This window comes from Corythoichthys intestinalis, chromosome 13, assembly GCF_030265065.1.
Source record: "Corythoichthys intestinalis isolate RoL2023-P3 chromosome 13, ASM3026506v1, whole genome shotgun sequence".
NCBI classification, from domain to species: domain Eukaryota; kingdom Metazoa; phylum Chordata; class Actinopteri; order Syngnathiformes; family Syngnathidae; genus Corythoichthys; species Corythoichthys intestinalis.
Genome location: NC_080407.1, coordinates 22,846,988 through 22,861,638, shown reverse-complemented (window position 1 = coordinate 22,861,638; position 14,651 = coordinate 22,846,988). Strand labels below are relative to the sequence as shown.

General features: G+C 40.9%; 2 protein-coding genes across 3 annotated transcripts in view; one reads left to right on the top strand and one right to left on the bottom strand.

Moving 5' to 3' along the window:
• The window catches only part of LOC130928038 (gastrula zinc finger protein XlCGF57.1-like), a 52,636-nt gene extending 49,311 nt beyond the window's left edge, over window positions 1-3,325 (top strand). The window contains exon 3 of the mRNA XM_057854235.1: window positions 2,378-3,325. Coding sequence (XP_057710218.1) covers window positions 2,378-2,490 — 113 coding nt within the window. The 3' untranslated portion in view covers window positions 2,491-3,325. The remainder of the gene's footprint in view (window positions 1-2,377) is intronic.
• Window positions 1-12,970, bottom strand: part of LOC130928033 (oocyte zinc finger protein XlCOF6-like) — a 46,042-nt gene extending 33,072 nt beyond the window's left edge. The window contains exons 1-3 of one of the 2 annotated variants that reach the window (XM_057854224.1): window positions 12,683-12,970; window positions 9,709-10,116; window positions 7,412-7,552 (exon numbers count right to left, since the gene is read on the bottom strand). In XM_057854224.1, coding sequence (XP_057710207.1) covers window positions 7,412-7,552; window positions 9,709-10,116; window positions 12,683-12,689 — 556 coding nt within the window. In that variant the 5' untranslated portion in view covers window positions 12,690-12,970. Of the gene's footprint in view, window positions 1-2,443; window positions 7,553-9,708; window positions 10,117-12,682 lie in introns of those variants that run through there. The other variant, XM_057854223.1, reaches the window with a different exon arrangement.
• Window positions 12,971-14,651: the final 1,681 nt, after the last annotated feature.

Sequence of the window (14,651 nt, the reverse complement as noted above, 5' to 3'; positions counted from 1 at the left end):
CAAAAAATCACCACAGACTATGTAGTAGTCATTTTATATCCGGTAAGATGCATTTAAGATATACTTAGAGGGTTTTGGGCTGACAAATAACCACAATTAAGATCATTGCTAGGCTAATCGCCGACAACATACACGTATGTATGTAGTGAGAGTGCTATCGCTAAACCATATAAACATTAAAAGCCTTAACTCCATTGACAAACGACATGAAATACATTAGACTTGACAGTGGATGTTAGCAATAACAAAAGATTTTGAATTGAAAATTTCGTAACTCACATTTCCAAGCACAAGATAGATTCCTGCCGAATTTTCGTGGACGAGGACCTGTTTCACCCAACCAGCAACGAAGTATTTATAAGCCTCCAAGCTCTTGAAGTTTTTCAAATTTTCGTGAGAATAGGCTGATTTTGTGTGGACAAGATAATTGTAAATATCAGCGTAGCAGATGTCAGGCAGACAGGGCGAAGACAGTGGGTTGAAAAACATCGATTTGGGCATCAAATATGGATCTGGCGACTGTATAGAACGAAGCTTTTCCACATAACGCCTTTTATGCAACACATCCAGTGAGTTTACGTCATCAGAAAGCACCGGGTCTTCCATGAAATGCATTTTAAATTCCTCGATCAATTGAAACCAATGCTAATACAGAGACAAAATGACGGACAAGTGGGCGGAACCATACAGCGAGCGAGCACGTGGTTTTGTGACGTCGGTGGGTAGGGTCTATAGACCCTACCCACGTGACGTCACAACTCCTTCCTCCTGACTGGTGCCGCCCAATTGTCCGTCAACACATCATGTTTACCTGTTACGGCTACGTACATTCCTCCTATTTACGACGTGTTTTTCTGCTCGTTAACATTAATAATCAAAATGGTGAAGGCGTGTGTGGCGGTCGGTTGCAATAACAGAGAAGATAGACGGAGAAGACTGAGAGACTTGAAGTTCTACCGGATTCCGAGAGACCCGGAGAGAAGAGAGCGAGATGGGCTGCTGCAATTCGACGAGAAAACTGGGCTCCAAACGATTACCACAGATTATGTAGTAGTCATTTTATATCTGGTAAGATGCATTTAATATATATTTAGAGGGTTTTGGGCTGACAACCACAATTAAGATCATTGCTAGGCTAATCGCCGACAACATACACGTATGTATGTAGTGAGAGTGCTATCGCTAAACCATATAAACATTAAAAGCCCTAACTCCATTGACAAACGACATACAGCGAGCACGTGATTTTGTGACGTCGGTGGGTTTGGTTCCGGCCCCTTGTCCGTCATTTTGTGTCTGTATTATCAATGGTCTCAATTGATCGAGCAATTTATAATGCATTTCATGGAAGACCCGGTGCTTTCGGATGCCGTAAACACACTTGATGCGTTGCATAAAAGGCGTTATGTGGAAAAGCCTATTTGATGCCTAAATCGATGTTTTTCGACCCGCTGTCTCCGCCGTATTTGCCTGACATCTGCTAGCTACACACAAAATCAGCCTATTCTCACGAAAGTTTGAAAAACTTTAAGAGCTTGGAGGCTTATAAATACTTCGTTGCTGGTTGGGTGAAACAGGTCCTCGTCCACGAAAATTCGGCAGGAATCTATCTTGTGCTTGGAAAGGTGAGTTACGAAATTTTCAATTCAAAATCTTTTGTTATTGCTAACATCCACTGTCAAGTCTAATGTATTTCATGTCGTTTGTCAATGGAGTTAGGGTTTTTAATGTTTATATGGTTTAGCGATAGCACTCTCACTACATACATACGTGTATGTTGTCGGCGATTAGCCTAGCAATGATCTTAATTGTGGTTGTCAGCCCAAAACCCTCTAAATATATATTAAATGCATCTTACCAGATATAAAATGACTACTACATAATCTGTGGTAATCGTTTGGAGCCCAGTTTTCTCGTCGAATTGCAGCAGCCCATCTCGCTCTCTTCTCTCGGAATCCGGTAGAACTTCAAGTCTCTCCGTCTTCTCCGTCTATCTTCTCTGTTATTGCAACCGACCGCCACACACGCCTTCACCATTTTGATTATTAATGTTAACGAGCAGAAAAACACGTCGTAAATAGGAGGAATGTACGTAGCCGTAACAGGTAAACATGATGTGTTGACGGACAATTGGGCGGCACCAGTCAGGAGGAAGGAGTTGTGACGTCACGTGGGTAGGGTCTATAGAGTGAATGATTTAAAAGATAAAGGTAAACAGCAAAAATGCACAGAAATATTTATCAATGCGCGAGATTTCCTTTTGTGATCTGAGAGATCTGATGGGATGGTAGCATGTCTGATTAAGTGTTTACGAAAGTGAAATGCCATGGAAATATCCAATCTTACCTAGCTTTCTAAATAAAACCTGTGATTGCAGGTGAACCAGCTTATGAAATGATGGAGACTGACACAGACTGGACACCATCCCTACATCTGGGACACACATCTGTTACACCGACAAACACTGCACGCTCTGCTAGACGAACGTGAGCAGCTACGGAAAGAGACACTGCAAGCACCAGAGATGGGGGTCCAGCAGGATGCAAACATTGAAGAGCTGCAGACCAAGGAGGGACCATCTGAGCCTGGTGAAATAAACAGTCACCAACAGAATGAGGAAGAGACACCTGACGCTGGAGAAGAAATTGGTCAGCTACAGACTGAAGAGGGGACACATGAAGCTGGAGAAGAAGGTGATCAGCTAATCACAGAGGATGAGACGCACAACACCAATCAGGATGTGACACAGACTGTGATTATTGACCGTTTTGAAATTTTCACAGAAAACCCATCAAATCTGGAAGCACGTGCCCAAATGTTCTCCAGCTACAAGCACCACCACACTATGAAGTATTTAATATGTATTACACCCAAGGGAGCCATTTGTTTCTTATCAAAAGGCTGGGGAGGGCGTACAAGTGACATATAACCCTGAACAGTGATTTTTTTTTTGGATAATTTGTTACCTGGGGACATTGTCTTGGCTGACAGAGGTTTTGACATACAAGAATGTGTGGGCATGTAGTGTTCAGATGTCAAACTCCCAGCATTTACAAAAGGCCGCTGTCAGCACATTTGAGAATCCATGTTGAAAGGGTCATCGGAAATGTTTGTCAGAAGTTTAAGACCTTAACAGGAACCATACCCATAAACATGATTCTTCCATGTGAAGGTGAAGAAGCCACAATGTTGGATAAGGTCACTTTCTGCTGTGCCCTGATAAGCCATTGCCCAACAGTAGTATAGTACAATTTTCTTTTCGTCGTGTTTGTACAAAGTTTTTTTTTATACGTTTGCAGAGGACTTAAACCTGTTTAATAAAGTATGTCAGTGACAATTTTGAAGTCTTGACTCCTTGCCTCTCTTAGGTACGTAAAACACTAGTGTTGGTTTTGATAATGAAAAGAACTTTTTTTTTTTTTTTTACTAATTACATTCAAACAATTTTGTGGAGATAAACACTGAACAGGAAATACAATGTTTGCTAACAAAACGAGATGTTTGACAGGTTTACTTTTTTTGGATTTATAATTTTTACTAAAATTCTCAAAACACAGCAGCAGCACAATGGTAAACAGAAAATAGCTATACAAGGAAATATAAAATGTGCATATGAAGTAAAATAACACTAGTTGTAGAATAACGTGTTCAAGTAAATTTGTCCCACTTCACATGATAAGTCCTGCATTGAGAGAATTGCACATCTTTGCATGGCAATGTCAACACTGAAACAATATATTGTGCAATATACATGAATTTGCATGTCATTATGACAGTTCCTTCACCTGTTTTAGTCATGTGATGTTTAAGATGATATTCAAGGTACAATTCAAGTTCAAGGATGTTCAAATAAGAGCTGTATCATGTTTCTGAGAGTAGCAACGAGTGACGACTGTGTTGTCGCAGTCCTGCAGTCGAAATGCGAAGATGCTGCACCGAGCCATTCGTTAAATGTCCGTGAGCTTCGAGAGATTTATAGTTTTTAAAATGTAAGCACTGATTCTGTAAACGAGGGACTTTTTTATATCCAGCCATGAAGTTGGAGACAGTAATGTGGCGTCGGAGCGACTCCTGTTCTGGTTTGTTTACATCCGTGATACACTCAAAATGGCGCATGGGGGCGTGTCCGCTAGTTTGGGCACGTGACTGACAAAGACCGATTGGAATATTTGGCTCCATGTAAACGTGGCAATTGTTAAGAATTCAATGGTTATTTCATTATGACAAAGATATGAATGTGCTTATGTTAGAAATTTAGTATGTGAACAAAATACAACAAGTGCTAAGGATAATTTGTTATTCATTTTTGTTGAGAAATAATAGCTTTCCCACAGTGGCTGGCTTTAAACGGTTTCTTTTTTTGGACAATATTTCACCAGCTTGAGAAAATATTCTTTCACAAGGCACAGATGAAGCTGGGGTGCAGATAAATGTGAGTGCCAGTTTATATAAATTTGGGTAGGTATTCTTTTGTGCCTCCCAGTACACTAATGGATTGTTCATTCTGTTGATGTTTGGTTCAGATAGGTACACACACTCACATTTATATTAATGTAGTTCTTTTCCCTTACCTTATTGAAAGCGAGCAAATGAAAATGTTCCCATACAGCGGAGGGTCGCTTTTTTTGCGCAGTTTCCATCACAAGCAAAGGACAAGGCTCGAAAAAAGATTGCACTGTTGCGCACAGATCATGTAACAAGTACAGGAGCCCGAAATGCACAAAATGTGAGATAACAGGCGATCGCCATTGCATTTTGCAACCAATGTATACCGCAGTCTGTAGCCTACTGTGTTTGCAATGCGCGCCGAACGTCGGATCACTTCTGAAGCGTTAATTAGATTCAGCCGGCCGGCGAGGCTTCTCACGACATCATTTCCGGGTTCTGCCGAAATGACGCGCGCCTCGCTACAAGCTTCGTGGAAACACCCCTCCCATTACTCGACACAAGCTTCGGAACCTCGGCCCATTTCGTCCCATCCCTAGTATTTAGTTTTCATTCAAATTAATATTCTGTCCCAACAAGCTTAACAGAGAATCCACACCGTGCCATCACACATCAAGCAGATGAATATGTAACTTTTTCTCCGCAGTGACAAAAACAGCTGACTGTGGCCCAGGTAGGTACGGAACAATAAAATTAATGGTTCACCTGCTGTGGCCTGAACGCAGTCTTCCTCCTGGTGCGCATGGACTTGAATTGCGTGCCCGCTTGTGCAGTTCCTGTTTTTTCACCTCTTTTATCAACACCATTGTCGTTTTGGGGCTTTTTGAAGAAACTTCGGACACTCAGTTGCCTTGACATTTTTCAGAGTAAAGCCAACGACGTCATGCATCAAGAGAGACAATAGCTAATTAATATGCCCACTCGTCACCTTGTGGTCTGGGGTGTGAATTGCAACCTGTCAAAATGACGGATGGACTTGTTTTTTCCGTCACCGTTTTAAAAAATCGGTCAACGACGGAAAATATTCGGTTAACGCGACCCCTGTGTATATATATATATATATGTATATATATATATATACATATATATATTTACATTAACCCCCACACAAAACTCATTTGTGAGCCAGGGTTTTTTTTTTTTTTTTTTTTTTGCAATATTGAACAATTTATTCTAAATGTCCATATCTATTTAATGACAATATCTATGAATGACTGAGTTTTTGGAATTTGGGGTCTGCGGTTTCAAATATTAAATGTGAAAATTGTAGTTTTAATTGGAGATTATGATATAAATGATGCCAGTCGGCGAGAGAACCAAAGCAAAGACGTTGATGGCCAGAAAAGGTAAAACACGTAACGCAACGAACGTAACCCCCCAACCCTAACCTAACCTAAAGGTTTTTCGCCAGTGTGGGTTCTTATGTGTTTTTGTATGCTTATCTTTGCAGCAAAACCTCGACCACAAACTGAGCAGGAAAAAGGTTTTTCGCCAGTGTGGGTTCTTGTGTGTCGTTTTAAGGTGTACTTTCGACTGAATCTTTGACCACAAACCGAGCATGGAAAAGGTTTTTCGCCAGTGTGGGTTCTTGAGTGTTTTTTTAAGGTGGTCTTGTCACTGAATCTTTTATCACAAACTGGGCAGGAAAAAGGTTTTTCGCCAGTGTGGGTTCTCGTGTGTTCGTTTAAGTGTTCCTTTTGAGCGAAACCTTGACCGCAAACTGAGCAGGAAAAAGGTTTTTCGCCAGTGTGGGTTCTTGTGTGCGTTTTTAACTGTTGCTTCTGAGTGAATTGACGAGCACAAACTGGGCAGGAAAAAGGTTTTTCGCCAGTGTGTGTTCTTATGTGTTGTTGTAAGTGTTGCTTCTGAGCGAATCTTCGTTCACAAACTGAGCAGGAAAAAGCTTTTTCACCAGTGTGGGTTTTTGTGTGTTTTGATAAGTCTCCCGACTTAACAAAACATTTTCCACAAACTGAGCAGGAAAAAGGTTTTTCGCCAGTGTGGGTTCTTGTGTGTTCGTTTAAGTGTTCCTTTTGAGCGAAACATTTTCCACAAACTGAGCAGGAAAAAGGTTTTTCGCCAGTGTGGGTTCTTGTGTGTTTTGTTAAGTCTCCCGCTTGGACAAAACCTTTTCCACAAACTGAGCAGGAAAAAGGCTTTTCACCAGTGTGGGTTCTTATGTGTCGTTTTAAGTGTTGCTTCTGAGCGAATCTTTGATCACAAACTGTGCAGGAAAAAGCTTTTTCACCAGTGTGGGTTTTTGTGTGTCTTGTTAAGTCTCCCGACTGAACAAAACATTTTCCACAAACTGAGCAGGAAAAAGCTTTTTCACCAGAGTGGGTTTTTGTGTGTGTTGCTAAGTCTCCCGACTGAACAAAACATTTTCCACAAACTGAGCAGGAAAAAAGCTTTTCACCAGTGTGGGTTCTTGCATGTGTTTTTAAGTGTTGCTTTAGAATGAATCTTTGACCACAAATTGAGCATGCAAAAGGTTTTTCGCAAGTGTGGGTTCTTGTGTGATCTTTTAAATGTTGCTTCCAAGCAAATCTTTGATCACAAACCAAGCAGAAAAAAGGTTTTTCGCCAGTGTGGGTTCTTGTGTGTTGTTTTAGGTTTCCCACCGAAACAAAACCTTTTCCACAAACCGAGCAGGAAAAAGGCTTTTCACCAGTGTGGCTCCTCATATGCATCCGACAATTATACTTATTAGCAAAGGTTTTCCCACACTGAGAGCATTTGCTGAGTTTGTCATCACCGTGAGATGTCTTATGACCATCATCATCGTAAGGTGAGTGTGACGTGGCGCCATCTCTGTCTGATGGAGCGATGAAAATGTCTGCTTGCAATCCTTCTGTTGAGCTGCTGCCGCTTGGAGGCTCCGCCCCTCTGCCGGCCTCACTCAGACCATCTTCACTCTTCAAGGGATCACCAGTCCACCTGGTGATATGCTCCTCCTCCTCTTTACCATATGGCAGCTCCTCCTCTTCCTTTTTGATTGGAAGTTGCTTTTGTTGACAGGGCTTTGGCTCCTCTTTGATGTGGGGGAGCTCAGCATCCTCTTTTACACCAGGAGATTCTGGCTCAGCACCAAGATATTTTCTGAAACCTGCAAGACACAAGAAAACCAATCTTATATTTGATGGACCACCACCGTTTCATCGGCCAATCTTTTCTTCGTGCAAAACATGGAAAGGATGAGAACAGTGATCCCGCACGACTTCGCGGTTCACCTTGCGCGGATTCAGTGCATTGCAGGGTTTAAAAAAATATTCATCAAAAAATAAAAGTGAAAAAATACACGTCACTTCATTTTGAGACACAAGAGACATTGTTTCGCATAGAGATGCGACCGAAAATTCGGCGTCCAATGTTATAATTGTTGTCATAATTTTGTCCACGAATGATCAATGATGTGATAAGAACAATCATCCAATCTCATCTACGTCCCATCTATGTCGTGCAGAATCCATTTTTGGAGATTCCGTTGGTTACCCTGACTTCATTTCGCAGTTTTAACTTCATCAACACTTTGCTAACTTCAACCGCAACTGATGTTTTTTTTTCTAAACCGGAAGTTCGAGGCAGACACTGTCCAAGATGGCGTTGCCCATATTTCATTCAGGAAACTTGTCTATAGTGTTTTTTTCTGTGTATATTGGCTGCAGGAATTCTGGACCAGAACCCTGACCAATACTATAAAAGAAAAAATTGACAAACACTTCGCGCACTGTCAAAATATCCAAAAATTAAAATTGTTGTATAATGGTCTGGTCACAATGTAATGACATTTACTGACAATTTTTGACGCTGTTCTTGGGGAATTGGTTTTCTGTTCGTCTAGTTGGTTGTCTATTGGTTTAGTTGTTTTTGTCTTCTTGTTTTTAATTTCTTTCCTGTCTCTTCATTGTGTGGATTTAAAGTCAAAGGACAGGAGTATCCCACGAAATAAGACTGCTGGACGATGAGATCAGGGGTGGGATTAAATTAGTTTTTCTTCTTCTCCACTCCCTGTCGAGCGCAAATAATTTTTCTGAGTGTTATGTACTCGTATGTTTACATGCGTGCAATTATGTAGCCTTTTCTGGTAAGTTTTAACATATACCATTTGGTGTCATAAAAGTAAGCCAAGTTATCATAGTCCTTTGAAGAACACAAAGGTGTAAGATGATCCCCCTTAGTCTACTCAAGTCTTTGATAATCCAATAAGGGGAAGTCACAAAAGACCCCCAGAACTGTTAACCAATGCAGGCATGCAAATTGGCTAGGGGTGAAAAAGGTGACAAAGTAACATGGACACACAGCATGCGCGGAAAAGTGCATTTCATAGTGCAACCAGAGACCTCTCGAATTAAACACAGTACATAATAATTTAACATATACAAGTCTAAATCTCTCATCCTGAAATCAGAACATATAAGACGCATTAAGTAGCAAATTATACAAAATCTAAATTATAAAATATACAGCATGTCCCATTTGCATTAAGCAGAGAACAGCTGTACAGCATAAAATATGAATTTACAGGTACAGTATAAATTCTATTCACTTAACTATTATGTAATAGATAGATAGATAGATAGATAAAGAAATAATTTTAAAAAATTACAAGTCTTCAAAAGCATTAACTGTAATGATCATAACTTTATTTACATTGCAGCCAAAGCAATTAGTCCCATTGTCCTTAACTTAAATTGATAGGGCATCTTACTGAATAATCAGAAGTACACCTGTAGGCTGTTTGATGAACGGGGTTGTGTATGAACAGCGCGGGAATGGGGGTACTTTCAAATGCGACCTGTAGCGGAGCTCTCCGGTTTGATTAACTCTCGATGGCTAAACAAATTAAATGTCCTCCACAACAAGGCAAAACTCTTCCCTTTCTGTAATTATCGGAGAGGAGAGGGGCCTTAGATAACTCGTTTTCAAAAATAACTGGTGACCATTCAGAACTTTACTAACAAAGCCTCAGGAAATTAGAATATTGTGTATTCTAATTTCCTGAGACAGTCCTGTATATATACACAGGACTGTCTCAAAAAATTAGAATATTGTGTATTCTAATTTCCTGAGACAGTCCAGTAGATGTAATGCACCTTAAACTCGCGTTGATGTGCCGATGTCATAATTCGTCAAACAACAAGGATTGGACACACTGTTGCATAATGACTAAACGGATTGAATGAATGTCTCCAAATGACAGTTGTGGTTTCTTCTTCACACAGAGCTCCACATTCCCCTCAAGGTGAGTAACGTAATACTCACAGAGCAGCGAGTGTGATGTGAAGTCGTCACTCTCTGATGGTCGAGCAATGAGGTTGTCTGCTTGGGACCCTTCTTTTGAACTGCTGCTGCTGCTGCTGCCATTTGGAGGCTCCGTCCAACTGCTGGCTTCACTCGGACCTCCATCTCCACCCTTTAAGGGCTCACTAGTCCACTTGGGGATGTTCACCACCTCCACTTTAACATATGGGGGGTCCACCTCCTCCTTTTTGAGGGGATGAGGTTGCTGCTCTTCCTTAATGTGGGGGTTCTGTAGTCTAATGAAGTACTCCTCCTGCTCCTCTTTAATGTGGACAAATTCTTCCTCCACCTTCTTGATGTATGGTGACTCTTCCGCTTGTTTCATGCGAACAGACTCCAGGCGTTCAGGACAATGCGCTTGACTGACATCTGCAAGACCAAGACCATAATCAGACATGGGCCAAATTTTATGTCTTCATTAGCCATAATCTGTCCCCCCAAAAATTAACTATAAACCTCTGTGACGATTTTGTATTTATTCTTATCTTGTTGTCATCCACTACGACACAATGTAATAGACTAGTTGAAGTTGTTGACATAGTCGATGAAGTAAATGACAATGACAAGCATCATATCCCGTCGACGGTTAAAGGCGAGTTAAAAAAAAAAAAAGAATACATGTGTGGAAAGTTGAGAAAGGCGGATGCTCGGGATGCAAGCAGAGAAAGCGGCACAAAGCCAAAAAAGCCGACCACAGTGGCCAAAGTATGGACTTTATTCAATGGACAAAAGGAGGGTGTCACTGTCGTGTGCAGGGTTACCAGGGTCACCATTTCGCTATTTTGTCACACCCCTACTTCACATGCAAAAAAGAATCATGATTCTAGCTTCAGCCTTCTAGTGAATTTTGACCATTATTATCTGGTCTTTGCCTTTTTGGCAATGGGAATCCTTCGGCGCGCCACGCAGCCCGAACCGCTTGACCGATCGGGACCGTTCAAGTATCGACACGTCCGGACTTTTCGCACGACGATGGCTTTTTTTCAAACGGACCTGAAAGAATTTTCGTTGCGCTGTACATGGCAATTTTCCGGAAGAAAAAGCAATTTTTCAAAATGTATCTAGTCCTACAATTTTTGACCAAATTACATAATTTAGGTATCAAAAATTCCGGGACGGCGAGGAGCATAAAAGTTGTATACAGAATTTGGAAAAAATTTACGGTTCCCCGGAAATTTGACAAAAACTTGCCCATTCATTTTTAATGAGAAAGAAAAAGTTTCAAAATGTATCTAGTCCTACAATTTTTGACCAAATCACAAAATTTGGGCATCAAAAATTCCAGGACGGTGAGGGGCATAAAAGTCACTCACAGAATTTGGAATACATTTACGGTTCCCCGGAAATTTGCCAAAAACTTGCCCATTCATTTTTAAAGGGAAAAAAAGAGAAGTTTCAAAGTGTATGTACTGCTTCAATTTTTGACCAAATCACACAATTTGGGCATCAAAAATTCCGGGACGGCGAGGGGAATAAAAGTGACTGAGAATTTTTTTTTTTTTTAAATGTACGGTTTCCCGGATATTTGACAAAAACTTCCCCATTCATTTTTAATGGGAAAAAAAGGAAAGTTTCAAAATGTATCTAATCCTTCAATTTTTGACCGAATCACACAATTTGGGCATCAAAAATTCCAGGACGCTTATGAAGGGTGCTGCCATTGACGGCCATGGACGTCCAAATTTCCCATTCATTTCTAATGGGATTTACTGTGTTTATTGCCACTGACGGACATGTTATTCCATTCTACTGGCCCCAATGTACTTGGATTCCATTGACGGCTATGTAAGTTGATGCCATTGACTGCCATGGACATCCAAAAATTTTCCCATTCATTTTCAATGGCAGAAAAAAAAAAAAAAAGGTCCCAAAATCAACGGGAAACAACAAGATATCAATAGGACGTCTCCCCCGAACTTCCTCGATACTTTTGACGCTTATGGAGGGTGCTGCCATTGACGGCCATGGACGTCCAAATTTCCCATTCATTTCTAATGGCATTTACCTTGTTTAATGCCACTGACGGGCATGTTTGTCAATTTTATTGATAGCCCTGGGCGGGGCTAAGATCTGTATCTCCACACGGCAAAGACCAGAAGTAATTTCTCCAGAAATTGTTTTTCATCGTTGTACAATTTGTTTGTTCGGTTTTGCAGATATTTGCTCCAGTGTTATAAATTCAGCCATTAGTTTGTGTTAATATTTTGTTTATTTTTCCAATTGAGCAACTTTGTTTTGTTTATTAGCGATTGTTAAAGTCGCCAGTAGCAGACGGGCCTGATTACATGAAATATTCAGATCACCGAGCAGAGCAAGATTAGGAGACAATGGAATCCCGCAGTTCGAAAAGGATGAGAGTTCCTTCATTACCTGCAGCCAGACCTGTTGTACAGTTTCACACTGCCAAATAGCATGCAAATGTGTATCTGAAGTATTCTCCTGACAGTTTGAACTAAGGCCGTAGGTTTGCATAGGGACGGTAGGGACGTAACACTTCCAACTTTTCAGCAAAAAGTGTACATGCAGGTTATATGTTTATACCGTCCCTACCAGTGATGAAACCAAACCGATGCCTTTGGTTTGGACACTTATTGGATTGGCAAAAGCCCATTTTGTACGCATCAAATTGAGTTTTATGCTATCTATGCAGTATTTTAAATTGGATAAAGTGCAAATTGCTGTTCGTAGTCATTGTAGATGTATTGTTACAGACGTGTCCCAGCAACTATTAATGGATGTTAGCGAGTGTTACTGAAAAGTCGTTACTCCATTTTTCGATTGGTAAATGTGTTGAATTGTAACATGAGAATATTTTAAGTGATTTACATCACATTCAAATTACTAAGAGACGATCAAAAAAAAAAAACCGGATAAACATTCGAATGGTAAAGTATAGTATTTGCGAGACAATTGAGTCATAAGTCAATTTACTCACCTGACATTTTGGGACTTGACGATTGCTTGCTCGGCGACGTGTTTATCCCAGGCGCGTTGTTTCTCTTTGTTAGCTGCTAAACTAGGCTAGGCTAACCTTAGCAGGCCTCAAAGTTTCAAAGTGCATCCGAACGACTCGAAGCAGAAGCGAGACTGAACGGATTCTTGTCCAAAAATATCTGACACCTTTCAGTCCATTTACAATTAAATTACGTCGTGGGGGTAGGTGGATTGTTTTCAAAGCACGACTTTTCCAAAGCAATCGAGCAGCAACTCCAGCAGATCCTCTACGTCGTGACGCATGACGCGCACGTATACGACACCCAGGGGCGCCGTATAGACCCCACCCACGTGACGTCACAACTCCTTCCTCCTGACTGGTGCCGCCCACTTGTCCGTCAACACATCATGTTTCCCTGTTACGGCTACGTACATTCCTCCTATTTACGGCGTGTTTTTCTGCTCCTTAACATTAATAATCAAAATGGTGAAGGCGTGTGTGGCTGTTGGTTGCACTAACAGAGAAGATGGAAGGAGAGACTTGAAGTTTTACCGTATTCCGAGGGATCCAAAGAGGAGAGCGAAATGGACGGCTGCAATTCGACGTGAAAACTGGGCACCAAAAAATCACCACAGACTATGTAGTAGTCATTTTATATCCGGTAAGATGCATTTAAGATATACTTAGAGGGTTTTGGGCTGACAAATAACCACAATTAAGATCATTGCTAGGCTAATCGCCGACAACATACACGTATGTATGTAGTGAGAGTGCTATTGCTAAACCATATAAACATTAAAAGCCTTAAAGAGCATACGACACCAGAAAAAAAGTCTTAAATGGCATTATTATGTGAATTAGAATCATATTTTGAGACGATTCGACCATATACAACAATTTAGCAAAGCACAGATGACGAGAAATTAGTCTTTTAATCTGCCGGTTAGCCACGCCTACAATTATAGGGCTTTAGCGTCCCCAACAGGTGGATGACGTCAGCGGTAGACTAGGCTCATTGGTTTTACTATTCAGCCCATTGATGGGGAATTGTTCAGAACGAGGAAAACGAGACAAAGAGAGCTGCAAAATGTCATTGTTTCAGTCTCTCTACTCCCAATATTTTTACAGGATATTCTTTTTATCCAAGTATTTTCCCCAATAGCTATATAAATGGCTTGAGAAGGACCAGTCAGCCCGTCGAGGGGGAACTATTCACAATGAGGAAAACGCGACGAAGAGAGCGGCAAAATGTCATTGTTTCTGTCTCTTTACTTCAATATTTTTACAGGATATTCTTTTTACCCAAGTACTTTCCCCAATTGCTAAATAAATGGCATGGTCATGACAAATAACTTGTGCTAAATGGAATATAAAATAATAAAAATCCATTTATTCAAGACGACATGGCAAAATTACTCCATAATGGTCAAAACAGTCAACTTTACCTTTACTGTCACACCTGCCGAACGATATTTTATGACACCTAAATCGGACATATGTCATTTCCCTTCCCCGGCTTCGGAGAATGTAAACAGACCAGAAGGAGTGACAGCTAGCCGACATGCTAACCCGAACCGAGAGATGTTTCAAAGTCTTCAAAGTGGAAAATCACACATAACTAGCCTGGATTATTTGACATGACGACCCGGTTGTCGAGTTTCTTTGCGGATCGGCAAACCGCCCGGCGGAGAGCAATTTACAGTTCGTTCCCTGGAGGAGGGTGGCTGGAATTGTTGTGTAGCTAACGTGCTAATAGCTAACTGCTAATGAGCGTGAGGATAGCTTTTTACATGCCTATCAATGATCAAACGTAAGTAGTCCTTTATTTAAAGGAATTTTATAGTGTTTACTTTGTAATCACTGTATTCGTATTTGACATAATACAAAACAAGATGTTTACTCACTTCCTTGTAAGTCCAATGGTCCCACAGTAAATATCCACGGTGAATGGGAACCTTTTGAAACTCCA